Source organism: Neomonachus schauinslandi, chromosome 1, assembly GCF_002201575.2.
Source record: "Neomonachus schauinslandi chromosome 1, ASM220157v2, whole genome shotgun sequence".
Taxonomy (NCBI): Eukaryota; Metazoa; Chordata; class Mammalia; order Carnivora; family Phocidae; genus Neomonachus; species Neomonachus schauinslandi.
Window position 1 is genome coordinate 53,671,920 of NC_058403.1, and position 15,835 is coordinate 53,687,754.

General features: G+C 41.7%; 1 protein-coding gene across 1 annotated transcript in view; it reads right to left on the reverse strand.

Moving 5' to 3' along the window:
• The window catches only part of MYH15 (myosin heavy chain 15), a 148,873-nt gene that overhangs the window by 48,329 nt on the left and 84,709 nt on the right, over positions 1 to 15,835 (reverse strand). The window contains 4 exon segments of the mRNA XM_044919496.1: positions 2,000 to 2,349; positions 6,144 to 6,340; positions 9,132 to 9,253; positions 13,956 to 14,076. Coding sequence (XP_044775431.1) covers positions 2,000 to 2,349; positions 6,144 to 6,340; positions 9,132 to 9,253; positions 13,956 to 14,076 — 790 coding nt within the window.

Sequence of the window (15,835 nt, forward strand, 5' to 3'; positions counted from 1 at the left end):
GCCTCTCAACACCAGGATAGGAGCTGAAAGCATAACCTGGGTCATTGCCTGCCAGAAGTTGATGTGTGAGCGCAGATCAACCAAAGAATCCAAAGGAGGTCAAGAGCTTGAGTGGCCAGCCTCTCACAAACACACGTCTTTGACAGAATAAGGCATCCAGAAGAGACAAAACCTCCCACCATTCAATATTGTTACTGTCAGTTCTGCCTCTTCCTGAAGGAAGCCTATAGTAACTAAGAGGTGTGGAGCAGGGCCAAGTAGCTCTGGGAATTACCCACCATCCAGAGGTGGCGGAAGGAGCTCAAGAGCTTGCCTGCTCCCCTGGTTCTGAGATGCCTGGCTATGATGTGATGTGACAAGGGTTTTGAAAAGTTACACCACCAAAACCTTTAGATGACAATTCTGTAATGAATCCTTCTCTTATAAGCTCTCTCCAGAAGAGAGTTTCTCCAAAGAAAACTTGGGGCAGTCGTTCTCCACTCTGACCATACCTCAGAATCACTTGGAGAGCTTCCGAAAAAGACTTCTGCCCAAGCCCCAACCCAGACCAAGTGTGGTCTCCAGACCAGCAGCACTGGCCTCACGGGCAACTTGTTAGAAATATAAATGCTCAGACCCCACCCTAGATCCAGTGAATCAGAATCTCCAGCCAACCATTTGAACCAGCCCTCAAGCAGTTTGGATGCAGCTGAAGTTCTCTGACCACTGTTCCAGCACCTCTCACATGCCCAGTCTCACTGAGCACGGACTAGGTAGGCTAACAGAGAAGCAAGATTCATTTATGCCACCAAGAGTATTGAACTTGCTCCGGGGCATCTCAAGGTTTTAATGCACATCACTGGTGGAGCTGGTGTAAGTTGGCAGCATCTCAAAATTTTGCAATTCATTCCTTTAGCTCAGCAGTTTCATTTCTAGAAATCTACCCTTACTGAAACATTATTACCTGTCCACAAGTATATGTACAGAGTGTACAGTAGAGGATTATTTATAATTGTGGAAAATCGTATCTAAACTGAAAGAGGTCTAGTTAAATAAGTATTGATCATCCTTATTATAAAACACTCTGCAACTATCAACAATCATGTGGCAGGCCTCCACGTACAGACAGACATGCAAAGAGAATCATGAGGCATGTGGGAGGTGGTGCAGCCGGTAGGTAAGTCTGCATAGCATGGAGTCAAGCTGCCTGGGCTCAGATCTCACATTTACTTTTGATCGACTGTGAATTTGGACAAATTCTTAACCTTACAGGACTTAATATAATCTGCTTTTTACAAACAAAGAAACTAACCCATAAGACTGCTCTGAGAATTAAATGAGGGATGGTTATGTATACAACAGAGTCTGGCACATAGTGTAGGCTACAGAAATATTTGTCAAATTAGAAAATATATTGATAAGTGAAAAAAATAAAAGGTGTAGAATACTGCAAAATTTGAATAATACATGCATGCATATATACATGGGAAATCTTGGTAAGGCTATGGATGATAAAGAAATTCTTAATAGTGGCTGTCTTGACAGAGTGAAGTGAACCTGGGGCTAAGGTAGGAAAGTAGTCTCATTTTTAGAATTTAATAAAAATAATAACTGTAGTAAAAAAAAAAGAGTATTAAAAATGGAAAAGTTAAGGGGCGCCTGGGTGGCTCAGATGGTTAAGCATCTGCCTTCGGCTCAGGTCATGATCCCAGCGTCCTGGGATCGAGCCCCACATCGGGCTTCCTGCTCAGCGGGGAGCCTGCTTCTCCCTCTCCCTCTGTCTCTCTCCCTGCTCATACTCTCTCCCTCCCTCTCTCTCTCTCTCTGTATCTCTGTGTCTCAAATGAATAAATTTTAAAAAAATCTTTAAAAAAAAAAATGGAAAAGTTAAAACCTGAGCGGGACCAAAACCATGACAATGCTGAGGTACCTGCCCCTGGAGGACAGCCTTGCCCTTGAAGCCAGGGCTCCCCCCACACCTGCCTGCTTCTGCTCTGGCTCCAAGCCCGGCTCAGAGTACCTTGGAGATTCTTGTTCACCCTCTGGAGGGTTTCCTGGCTCACAGGGCTCTCTTCGTAGGCGTGCCGGAGCTTGAGGAGCTCGGTGCTGAGGGCCCCGGGCCTCCTTCGGAGAGGCCCCCAGCACGGCCCGTGACTCTCCTGCTTCTGCTTCCAGGCGTCCAGGCACTTGTCCAAGGGCCGCTGCTTCTGGTCCAGCACAGCTGCTAGGGAGCAGGCCTTCCTGAGGTCAGACTGGGTGTCCCCCAGCTCGAGCTGCAGTTGGTGCCTGGTCCTCTCCAGGGAGGCATTTCTGGCATTCGCTACCCCCACGGCTTCAGCAGCCTCCTGCAACCTCATGGCCAGCTTCTTCCTGAGAAGGGGAGACCCAAGCAAATGGCAAGTGAAGCTGCAACCCTCAGGGGGCTCACACAGTTTGTCCTGGATTAAAACAGTGCTTGGGTACAAAGCAGGGGGGGCCCTCTTTGTGCCTAGAGAACCCAGATGTCCGTGTGCGCTTTATTTTCACCTACGCTTTGCCAACCTCGTCTTGGAACTCAGGATCTCTACTCCTATAAATATTTGCTTAACTTTAAACCTTCTATCAGCAATACAGACTTTAAGGGTGACTTCATTAAGAAATGGGAGAGGGGCGCCTGGGTGGCTCAGTTGTTAAGCGACTGATCCCGGGGTCCTGGGATCGAGCCCCGCATCGGGCTCCTTGCTCAGCAGGAAGCCTGCTTCTCTCTGCCACTCCCCCTGCTTGTGTTCCCTCTCTCACTGTATCTCTCTCTGTCAAATAAATAAATAAAATCTTTAGGGAAAGAAAAAATGGGAGAAAGAGAAGATTGTACCAAACACCCCACCAGCAGTAAGCAGTTGTTAAAAGTTCTTAGGCACATCTAGTCTTTAAAGATCTCCTTACTACATTGCTTCCAAGGAACATTCTTTGGTTCTCTCCTGCTCATTCTGTCTCCCTCTTATCATGTGGCTCCTAAACATGCCAAAATTCTGTCTTTTCTCTGAATTTTTTCTCCACCTCAGCTGCTCTTCTCAAATTTAGATACTCAAATCCATCTCCCCATTGTTATGCTCACTTCCCAGGTCCCACTGCTCTCAGGGGGGACTCTAGCCCCTGCTGTTATCCCTCTAGCATCCTCTGAGATAGAGTGGTTTATTAAAGTGCTTCCTCCACCACCCCCACAATGCAGTGCCCTGAGGCTTTCTAATGGATGAAATATGTTCTCTTGCTTCCATCTCCTGCAGGGACGCTGGCAGCCCCATTCTTACCCATTCATTACACTTCTTAGATGAAAGGTACTGTGTGTACCAAAGCTCTTTCTGATCTACTATTATTAAACAGAAGCAGATCCTCTGGAATGAACACGTGCCACACAATAGGCCATCAGACCAATGTGGTCATAAAACCCCTTTTTTGTTGGAATCCTGCAAAAACCAATCTGTGCTCGGCATCCAGGAGAAATCTGAGCTCTAACAACTACTCCTTGCTCACCGACTTTCTAACCATAGCAACTTCACATCTTTGGTTCATTTTTCTTAAATGTTAAGAGGAGATTCTTTTTTTTTTAAAGATTTATTTATTTATTTGAGAGAGAGAGCATTTGGGGAAGGGCCAGAGGGACAGGGAGAGAGAGAGAGAGAGAATCTCCTGCAGACTCCCCGCTGAGCACGGAGTCTGATCCCACATCCCTGAGATCATGACCTGAGCCGAAACCAAGACTCCGGTGCTTAACTGACTGAGCCACCCAGGCGTCCCAACAAGAAATACCACATGGTGACTATAGTTAACAATCCTGTCTTGTATATTTGAAAGTTGCTGTGAGACTAGAGCTTTAATGGTCTCATCATAGCAACAACAAATTGTAATTACGTAGGGTAGAGTATGTGTTAACTAACTACATTGTGGTAAAGACTTTGCAATATGTACATATATCAAATCATCACATTGTATAACCTCAACCTATTTAATGGTATATAGGAGTTTGGGGCCCAGAGGAATCTAGACTTGGTCTCAGCAAGTCAATGTCAATATATATACAAATGTCAATTACATCTCAATAAAGCTGGAGCAGAAAGGAGATTCTGATGCTTTACCCCACCTAAAACAGGGGTCTTATAAAATAATTACATGTATTTTAATTACTTTAGAAATACTCAAATACTTCAGAAATACTAAAAAAATAGGGATTTTACTTTGGGTGACCAAATGTGTGGGGGAAACAAGGGGTTTCACCAGGACATGGGGCCATCAGTGCCAAAGTCAGCAAGCCCACAACTCCATCAGGCAAAATGGGCAAGTTGGTCACCCTCATCTCACTGATAATACTGTCTACCTTTCATACCAACTACCATTTGTTCCTCAATTTGCCAACCATAAGTTCTTACTCCGTACTAGAATCTACAAGATGTGGAAGATTAAGAAACCAAATCCCTATTCTTGGGGAATGTGAAATTCAGAAACAGTCAACTGGGTCTCAGGTGAGCTTGATTCAGCTAAACTAACTCATCCTGTGAAGCCAATTAAAAAAAAAAATAGAATCCCAGATTTTTTTTTTTTTTTTGTAGTTCTGTCTCCTTGGGGTATAATATAGACAACGTTTTATTTATTTGATATTCCATTAAGTTTTGGGGCTCTGAGTGGTTCAGTCAGTTACGCAGCTGACTCTTGATTTTGGCTCAGGTCATGATCTCAACGTAGGGAGATTGAGTCCCACATAGGGCTCTACGCTGGGCATGGAGCCTGCTTAGGATTCTCTCTCTCCCTCTGCCCATCCCCTCTTACCCTCCCCCCCCAACTCTCACACATGAGCTCTCTCTTTCTCTCTATCTCTCAAAAAAAATAATAATAAGTTTAAAGCAAAAGAGGTATTCGGATATTACCATGTTGTCCATTATTTCTCTTTAGTTGTCATGTACTGCAGGACAACAGTCTGTTAGTTCAACAAATCCATGTGGTCATAAGCAGTCTATATGCTTTCCCTCTTTTCTACCCCTCCCAAAGAAACCTACAAACACTGTCACTGGTAGGCACTTTCACCCACATTCTTCCATCATAGCAGAAAAAAAGTATCTTACTTTAGAAGCAAATGCCCTATTTCCAATATGAGGAGCCATTTCAGTTCAAAGCCCTACTTTCCCGTGGCCCAGCATTTTTCAAACATCTACCACAGGTATTCTTAGTATCTGTCATCCCAAAGCCCTTTTTAAGTTACTGCAGCTTCAGAGACAGATCACTTGGTACCCCTCCAGGGACAGGACATAGCGACTGTTGAGAAAGTCCACAGCCACGTCTCTCAAAGATTTAGGTGAAGAACTGAAAAACAATATTTTTGGTTGAAACTAAAGAGAACTGGATTGATCTTCCCTGAAGTTTTGCTAAGCTGCCAAGCCAGGGACACACTCTTTTGAGTAAACCTTTAATGACTATAAAGCTGGGGTTGGCTTGACACTTCTCTCAAATTTACACAGTCCTTTGACCTCTGAACAAAATGCTTCAGTTCTACACCCTGGTTACCAGGTCTTGATTCATCTAGGCCCCAAGCTCCTGTAGTTCCTGAGAAGGACTTCTAAAGCCTTTATGTAGTGTTGGCTATAAAACTGATATTCTAACCTTAGAGGTGGTCTGAGGGTGACTTCTTTTCAAAGAAATTCTTAGCACTTAAGGCATGACGACAGCTCCTGATATGTTTCCAGCCGTCTCTGTGCATCTTCACAGAGCACTTTGTGGTCTCCAAGTCGTAGACCAGAGACATAACTGACTTTAATGTATGGAGACATGTACACACATGGACTCCATTATTTTAATGTTCCAAATCAAGTACATGATTCTAAGGGTTAGCCCATTTTCAAACCCTAGCTCAAGTCACGTCTTCTCTGAAGACTTGCCTTGTGCCCTAGAAAGAGCCTCCTTTCTTTCACGAGGACCTCTTTCTAGTTTTTATTACTCTATTATAATTGTTATTTTTTAGCCCCACCAGAGCATGTGCTCTTTGCCAGCCGTGGCTGTTTCAGCTTTGGTCTTGGGCTTATTCACGCACTTGGTAGCGATTTGTTCAATGTCTACATGAGGCCTTTAAGACACAGTCACTCTCCTCATCCCCTGCTGTATAACTACCTCTGGGTTCAGGTCTGCCTTGCCCCACTCACTTGGCATCCTCCAAGTCCTCAGTCCTCTGGGCGATGTCGTCTGCATACTTCATTCTGCACTGCACCATTTCACTATTGCCTTTGGAGAGAGCCCAGAGCAGCTCAACCTTGGCCTCTTGTTTTTCCTCATACTGCTCTTGGAGAAGGTCATGGTCATGCTTGGCTGACTGCAGGGCCTGGGCCAGGGCACTCTGTGACTTAACAGACACAACACACATTAAAAAAGGGCATCGCTACCATTAACAACGAAGGGCTTGGAGGTGACATCTTTTTTTTTTTTTTTAGATGAGGTTAATAACAACCTGCCACAAATTCAAGCTGAACCTGAACCTAGTAAGATAATACCAGGGAAAGAATTTGGGATGAGAAAGGATCCAGTATCTAATTGCTACCGTTACAACAGGGAACAGTGTTCTATTTAGGGAAATGCCTGCCTGACTATGTGGGCTTCAGCAACTGGCAATAGTTCTGGAAATAGTGGGGAAATGCAAAGGTAGCAAGAACATTCCCTATCATCTAGGCAGGAAGATTTATAGTTAACACTATCTAAGATTGAGATCTTATTGCCCTAAATGGGATCACTGAGATTTGGTCCAGCTTTTCATTCATTGATGAAAAAACAAAATCTTTTATTTCGCATGTAAATCTCTGAACACTATCTCTAATCACTTTAAAACAGCACTATCCAGTAGAACTTTCTATAGATGAAAATACTTCAGGGGCACCTGGGTGCCACAGTTGGTTAACTGTCCAACTCTTGGTTTTGGCTCAGGTCATGATCTCAGGGTTGTGAGATGGAGCCTCACGTCAGGCTCCCTGCTCAGTATGGAGTCTGCTGGAGATTCTCTCTCCCTCTCCCTTTACCCCTCCTGCTCGTGTTTGCTCTAATAAATAAATAAATCCTTATTTAAAAAAAAAAATTTTATATATGCACCATCCAATATGGTAACCATAGCCACATGTAGCTACTGAACACTCAATATGTGCTTAGTACAATGTGTGGTCACAACTGAATTTTAGTTTTAATTTAAATAAACTTAAATTCACACAGCCACCTGTGGTTCAGTAGCAGCTACCATGGTGTTTAGACAGCAGAGCTGAGTTTAGTGAACATTCCTGTCACTTCCATGGTAGTCTGGTTAACCTAGAGGCATCATTCCCAAGAGATAACCTAGTCTAGTGGGAAAAACCTAGTCTAGTTGAGTCTGTGCCGGTCCTCATGGGTCCTTTCTGCAAATTAGAAAAAAAGCATCTTCTCAGTCCGTGGATGCAGTTCAGAGAGCACAAGGCTTAGTTAATGGCAGCCTCAGCCAGACACCCCTGGGCAGTTTGAAAGAGGAGCAACAATACAAAGTGACCCTGGGAAGGAGGCAGGCTTTGAAATCCAATAAAATTGGCTTTAAATTGTGATCCTACTCCTCTTACATATTTATTGAGCACCTGTTCAAGGCATTAGTGTTTACAGAAGTAAGTGAGATGAAGATAAAGCCTTTGCCCTAAGGAGCCATAAAGGGGTGAGAAGATACACAAAATGAACATATAAACAAATTAATTTTTTTTAAGATTTTTTAATTTATTTATTGGAGAGAGAGAGAGTGAGAGAGAGCATGAGAGGGGAAAGGGTCAGAGGGAGAAGCAGACTCCCCACCGAGTGGGGAGCCCGACGCGGGACTCGATCCAGGGACTCCAGGATCATGACCTGAGCCGAAGGCAGTCGCTTAACCAACTGAGCCACCCAGGCGCCCAACAAATTAATTTTTTTAAATGCTGACAGCAGTAAGGAACTAAAACAGAATGACGATGCAGCCTGGTTGGCTCCTTTGCATCATTGCCCAAGGGTCTTGGGGGAAGGGCCTGTACGCAGTGGAAATAGCAGCTACGAAAGTCCTATGGCAGGAGTAATGGTGACTTGTATTAGGTAGAGAGGAGGCCTGGGCGGCTGGAGGGGAGGAAATGAGGGAAGAAGACATATGACGTAAGGTGCAGGAGGAGGCCTGAGCCCAAGCAGAGGGACCTCCGAGGCCAGCTGGAAGCCACTGGGAAGTCAGCCAGAGAGATCTTCTAAAATCTCAATTAAGTCATCTCACTACCGGCAGCAATTCCTTCACGCTCTACTAGCTGTATGACCTTGGGCATGTTATTTTTCTTCTCAGAGCCTTGGTTTCTTCATGTAAAAAGATAGAATTCTACCCGTTTCCTAGGACTTGTGAAGATTGAGATAACACGAGAGAAGTATCTAGCAGAATGTCTGGTGCACAAACCATGGTAGTCATTTAAAAAATACATATATAACATAGAAAATAAGGAGAGTGGAGGGAATGAAATAAAATATGTAAGAACAAAAGTCTACAGTCTCATGACCTGCACCTCAGAGTAGATGCCTTTGCAGGGAGATCATGTACAGTGAGGCACTGTGAGGTGTCAGGAACAAGGTGCCTCAAAGATGAACTAAGAATTAACTTGAAATATCAGAGCTCAAAGAATTTCTCCCTCACGGTAGTCACTCTGCTTTCTCTTAAAGGGCCACTTTCACTGGCGTCACCTGCTAGCAACATTATATACCCTCTTGGGAAGAAATGACCAATACGTATAGGTTATTGACAACTTAAAAGTAATATTGAACTCAGCCAGCCCCATTTATTTCATTCTGGTCTTTTATTTAATTGAACTTCTTGGTGCAATTCAGAATCAAAGATCCATAAAGAGCCTTGCTGACTTCCTGTTCATGTAATAATGCAAAATGGAAATACACAGGTTGCTTGCTCTATCTAAATCTGACAAACTAGACAAGCAGTTGGAGTCAGTGAGGAAGATCCTTCAGTGATGAAGTTCCTTCCCAGCACATACAAGGCCCACCATGTTCTTTTTCCCATAACTTCTGGGGCACTTTCCTCTCTTTCATAGAAGGAGATATTGAGGTTGACCCATCAAGCACTGTTTTTTTTCACACACAGTCAAGCTACTGGTGAGAAATAATAGATGCTTTACTTTGGATTCCTCTTCCAGTTGCCCTCTCAGTTCTTCTATCTGCCGAGTGAAGCTGCTCCTTTCCCTGGAAGCCAGCTGGTTTATCAGAGCTTCCTTTTCTTCCAGCCTCCTCAGGAATTCTCCTACAGAGAGATTTCACAAAGTGAGTTAATCACAGCCTTCCTCCTCATCCACTGCCTCCTCCCGTAACTTGTTCACTTGAAGGGCAACCACAATGCCTCCTAACACATGTTTTTAATATTTAGCAAGGGTCTGAGAGTCCAGTTATCAGCAAAACCATGGCATGATCTGTTCTGGGACGGACAAAAGAGCCCTGATAAAGAACTGATTTTTAGCAGTAAGTTTGGGTCGATAACAGGTAATATTAGCTACCATATATTGAGACTCTTCTATGCAGCAGGTACTACGATCCAGCTTAATTCCCATAAGTCTGTGATCATGTTGGTATTATATTACCCACTTTAAAGAAGGGGAAACAGGGCAACTAACTTATATATGATTGAGACACAAACATGCATAGCCAGTATCTAGTGGAGGTAGATTCAAATTAAATTTTTAACCCTGAAGAACACATTCTTTTGTGTTATGCTCCCTTGTTTATTTTATGTGGCTCTACCAATTTCTGACTATATAATCTTCAGGTAATTACAACTTCTTTGCCTCATCTGTAAAATGAGGATAACAATAAAAAGTTGTTGGGGCGCCCGGGTGGCTCAGTCGGTTAAGCGTCCGATTCTTGGTTTTGGCTCAGGTCATGATCTCAGGATCATGAGATCGAGCCCTGTGTCAGGCTCTGTGTTCATTGCAGAGTCTGCTTTAGATTCTCTCCTCTCTCTCTCCCTCTCCCTCTGGTCCCCACTCCCTGCTCGCACACTCTCTAAAATAAATAAAAATCTTTTAAAAATTGTTAATGGAAATTAAATGAATGTTTTGTGATTAATGTATTTTCACTAATGTGAATGTGTTTTGTAGACTGCTAAACAAATATTAGAAATTGTCATTAAATAGTGGAGGATAGGACCATGACGGTGGAAATTTCATTTTACAGTAGTCTACCCTGTCTTTTTTGCTGATGATAGGACGGCAATGCTTTGATTACTAGCAATGGTACCAAATACTGAGCCAATCCTGGGCAGAGGCGGTTGTTTCTGTAATGTAGTTAGTGCAACACTAAAAGCTCACAATTTTGTGACCCATGTACCTCTTGCTATAAACAAGTTCTAAAACTCCAGCATTATAAGAAAGCATCTGTTTTGGTTAAAGCAGCAATTCTCAAACTTTTTGGTCTCAGGAACACTCTTTATGCTTAAAATTTATTGGGGACCCCAAAGAGATTTTGTTTACATGAATTTTATATTTAATAGACAGCATATTTGAAATTAAAAGAAAGATTTAAAATTCGTCTTAATTCATTTTCAAATAACAATAAAAATCTTAATGATGTGTTAACATGTTTACCTAAACAATAATTTTTTAAGAGTAAAAACTATATTTTCCAAAAACACAAAAATGTTAGTGAGAAAAATGACATTATTTTACATTTTTAAAAATCCCTGGCTTAATAAAAGCTAGATTTTCATATTTGCCTCTGAATGTGATCTATTGTAATACTGTTTTTATTAAATTATGTGAAGAAAATCTAGCCTGTCACAGATACATTGGAAAAGGGAGATGTATTTTCATAGCCTTTTCAGATAATTGTGACCGTCATTTGATACTACACCAAAATTCAACAAATAGAAATTTCTCGAGGATTAGTTGCAGTATGTTCCTCTGTTACATTAAAATTCATGGGTTTATCTTAAACTTTGAATGGATCTTTCACCTACACGTGACTGTATAACATCATGAAGTGGTGATCTGAAAAATATGTGTTCACTGAAATACGCAGACCTTCCAAAATGTTGACACGTTCCAAACAATATTTAAAACGCGTGTCTGTTAACAACACTACTGATCTCATCAGAAAAGTCTTAAGAATTGAGAGCATCAGGCTCATGATGACATATACACATTTTCCAAAATCTGATTTTTGCCTAAAAGTTCCAATTTTATTATTGGCAACAAATAATGTCAGTTGTTTTCCTTGAAGCAACAGGCTCACTTTGTTCACTTTTGAGAGAATATGTGCCAAATATCTGAGTCAGAATAAACATAGTTTGTTTGTCAATCGTCCTTTTAAGTAAATAGGATGCTCCCTGAAAAGACCTGCTAGCTCAGCTCAGAACTTAATCACACATCATACTTCAGAGGGGAGGTGGATGGGGGGATGGGTGAAATAGGTGAAGGGGATTAAGAGCACACTTATTTCCGTGAGCACTGAGCAATGTATGGAATTGTTCAATCACTATATTGTACACCTGAAACTAATATAACACTGTTAACTATGCTGGAATTAAAATAAAAAAAACTTCATAAAAATATAGAAGTGCTTTACACATACTTCTTTTGTCAGAGAGAATATTAAAAAGATATATACTTGGGGTATACAATAAAATACAATAAATTTAATTTTTACTGCTTCATTAAGGACATTCTCACTTAAAACTGACATTTTTTTTTCAAACTGTGACTACGTATCAGTGAATATATGATTACTAGTACAGTGTGGTACCACTCTCTTGATGCACAATGAGACTTCAGTAGTTTTAATTGTCACTGCTTTTGCAGCATCAATATAAATCGCAAAAGAACTTAAAAAGCAATCATTTTAACCTCATAGGCCCCCGCCAAGGGTCTTGATGATCGCCTGTGTTCTGTGGACCAAACTGAAAATCTCTGGGTGACAGCACCGTATTGAAAAGGAGTCTGAAGAAATGCCAATCCACCAGGGGTTGAGACTGACATATCACGTATCCTACAGAACAAGTACCCACTTAACTTAATCGACCGCATTTACCACTGGTTTGCTTTGAAAGCAGAGTGTGAGATGTGGACAGGGCAGGGCATGAGACTAGTGGTAGTAGCAAAGAAGCAGCAAAAAATCTGGAGCATAGACCCAGTGAGGGGACGGGAGGTTTGGAGAGGTAGATACTTAAATTTTAATTCACACAAAGCCAAAAGGTGAAAGTAAGAATTAAAGGAAGGAAGAAAGGGTCCTCCATCCTGAGCAGAATTCTCACCTCACACCCACTTTCACTTCACTCACTTACCCACTAATTTCCTCATCAAAAAAGTGAGTGGAAAATTAATGCCAATAACTAGGGGGAGGTAGGCAGTGCCTATCACAACAATTTTGTACAGCATATCATGCAGGACCGGACATAGGGGTATTCTCCAGTCTTATCACTGGACTGTGGAGTCCACAGACTACATCCTAAATGGCAGAGATCAAATTGGGGGTTTTGTAACAAGGCCAAGTGTCACACACCCTGCCCCCACTATTAGAGTCCTCTTCAGTGTCCCTGCTAGAACCAAAAACACTTTCTTCTGGGTTTCTAGGTTTATAGTTCGTTTTACCAGCCCATTTTAATTTAGCTGTAATTCTAGATTTAACATCTAGAAACAGGTGCCCACTAGCAGGATGTGATATAGCCCAAATGGTCTTTATTCTCATGGTAAAGTGTGTGCCTCTGGACATCAAGAGTATTGTTTATTTTTATTGACCTAGGAATTTGATCTCTGGAAACATATTCCTAAAAATAATTCTAATTACAGAGAAACATCTAGCCACATGCTGTTCAAAGCAGAGAAACAAGTCAAGCTACAAGGCAAGGTTAAGTAAACCATGGTCCCTCTACTTGATGGATTAGAAGCAGCCATTATAAATGACTAAATATGCAAGATACCAAAAAAAAAAACCATGACAAATTGAAAAAGAAAAAACCCAAATAAATTGCCACAAGGTAAAAGATTGGGAAAAAAAAACAAAACCCACAAAACACACAAAAAAACTATCATTAGTAGCTGATAGTAGAGAGTAAAATGTGTACATTTTTCTACGTTTTATTTATCAAATGTTTGTGCAGCACCAATAAGTGGCAGGCATTGTTCTAGATGATTGACATACATCAGTGAATAAAACAAAGCTTACATGAAGCTTACATTCTTGCAGACAGAGATAGACAGATAAGCACATTTATCATGTCAAGTATGTAGTTTGTTTGAAGGTATTAAATACTATAAAAAAAGAAGCACAGAGAGAAAACGGATTGAGAACAGTCAAATGTCACCTTCTCAACAAGGCCTATACTGACATCCCCCAGTTATCTGTTTGATTAACCCTCATCTTCAAGTCTCTGGAGAATTATTAGAGTATTCCAGGCAGAGGAAAAAGCTAGGGCAAGACCCTAGGATGTGAGTGTGCCTGGTGTGTTAAAAACATAGTCAAGGCAGAATGAGAGAAGGGTAAAGTAGTAGAAGAGGTCAGAGAGATAATGAGGGGCCCAATTACGTGGCCTTTGTAGGCCATTGTACAGACTATGGCTTTTACTAAGTGTAAAAAAAAAAAAAAAGTATGGGTTTATTATTGAAAATTAGAAAAAAATGTCTGTTTCAATGAGGTTGACATTATAAAAAGTCATGTCTTATAGGCTGTGTGGACAGCCCCTGCCATCCTTTGATCTTGGCAGTTGCTTCATCCAACTGCATATTGCTTTTCTCCTTCCTGAAGGAAGCTGGGCAGAGCCTCCCAAACCAGCACAGAGGTAACCCTCACCAGACAAGAGCGTATCTGTGGACAAGGTTAAATCAGAGGCTGCATTCCTCCCCTAGAATCTTTAAATGCTCACTCCGTTTCAGTGACTGACTGATCATCTCAGTTGTCCCTCCACCAGGCTGCTGGGACTGAGGCTCACTCACACCCAAAGCAGCACATTTACTTACCATTCTCACTCCATAGCTTTGTCTTCTGTGCTTTCAGGTCATTTACCAACCGAGTCACTTCATCTAGTTTTGCATTTGCTTCATTCAAGCGCTCTTCATACAGACTACAGAGCTTCTCAGAGTTAGTCCATAAGCTGAGAATGAAGGGTTGGATATGGTTCATGGAGTCCAGGCTGAAATAGCTGCATAAGAAAGGGGGGTGTGGTTTCTGGGACCCTTGTATTCTCTTCTGCTCTGAAGACCACAGCTAACATTTGGGAAGCTGTATCTTCTAATTTCAGTAAACACAATAAGCTCAAGGTCTGGGCCTTTAAGGGTCCAAATTTCTTAGGCTATAGGTGTCATATAGAAACCCAACTCTCTGGGTATTGGGACACTGTCTAGAATTCTTTGTTCTTCTAAAGGAAGAAACATGCCAAATATTGATGAAGTACATAATCACTTCCTGACATTATATTATACATTTAACCATCTTTCTCTCCCACTAGAATAGGTTTCATGAAAGTAGAGATTCTGTTTGATCACAGAGAATCCCTCAGTGCCTAGAATAGTGTCAAGCACATACGAGAAGCTCAATAAACAACTGGGGACAGGCAGAGGAGAGGGAAGGAACAGGGGAAGAAGAAAGGAAATCCAAACGGCTGACCAAGCAGTATAGAAGAAAGAGGATAGATCTGAGCTGCAATGGCTTAATAATGGAAATTTGAACTGTGAAAGCAACTGCATCCTCTGGATCACTAAGGCTGCAGACTCAAGGTAACCCTGTTGAGTTAACACTTAAATTCTAAATTCCAATTTCTCCGATTGGGTTTTTCGTGCTTGCAGGAAAGGATATGCCATTTGGCCTTTGTACTTCTACCTGATTTAAGTAACCAAACTAACCATTAGATTTCTGCCACACCCTGGAACTAATGCTAGTAAGTTTGAGACTCAAGATTCTTAAACAGGACCAAGAGCTGCCAGATGTAAAATGGTTGTATCTCCTTTACCTAGCTGTAGCTTGCATACTTGTTATTAATGTGATCAGAAATTACATTGGTGGTTCTATAGATCTATAGTTCCACAGATAGCTGTTTGTTTTGCTCTTTACGTATATTAAATCTTAATCCATACAACAGTCCCATGAGATCTTTGTTTCTACAATGAGTGCTACAGAAAAGGAAGAATTGGGGATCACATCAATGGCATTCCAAGAAAATGGTGATGTGTGTGAAATCTGGTGGTGAGCCTAACAGTCTGAATGTTTACCTAATTTGTGGTGGTGTGGCAATGGCCAAGGACCAGCAACATTTAAAAGATGCCAGGTTTAGTCCTCTGGAAAACCCCTAAATCAGCAAAAGCCTTGGAGACCTCCAGCTAGAGCCAACTCTATGTTGAAGATTATTCTCTTCAAGCTTACACTAGTGACAACTCCCAATGAAAAACTACCAGATTGCATCTTCTTATAACCCCAAGGCAGTCTGCTATGCTTGACACAAAATAGGTACTTAATAAATGTTTAAGACAATCAAATTATTGCCTTAGTGGGAGATTGGCCAACATTCCCACTAAAGTTTACTTAGAGGTCATATTCAAGCTTTCCTTATAATCCCCAACCCCCAAATTTACTATTAACTTGGTCAAGATATCATCCACTGATTAGCAAACAAGTAAAGAGCCAAATCAGGTGCATGCTCATTTGGAGGCTGAAGAGGAATGTCATATAGTTCAAGCTCAAAGATGTCCTATAGCACACCCAGGATTGTTGGTGATTGTGCAACTAAACTTGGCAGAGATTTGATGGCCAGCTTCTTATACAATGTCATCAGAATCACGTAGGTTAGAGCCCTGAGGTTAAATGTCAGGCACACTCAAATATCCACTCTCCACTGGCTACTAGA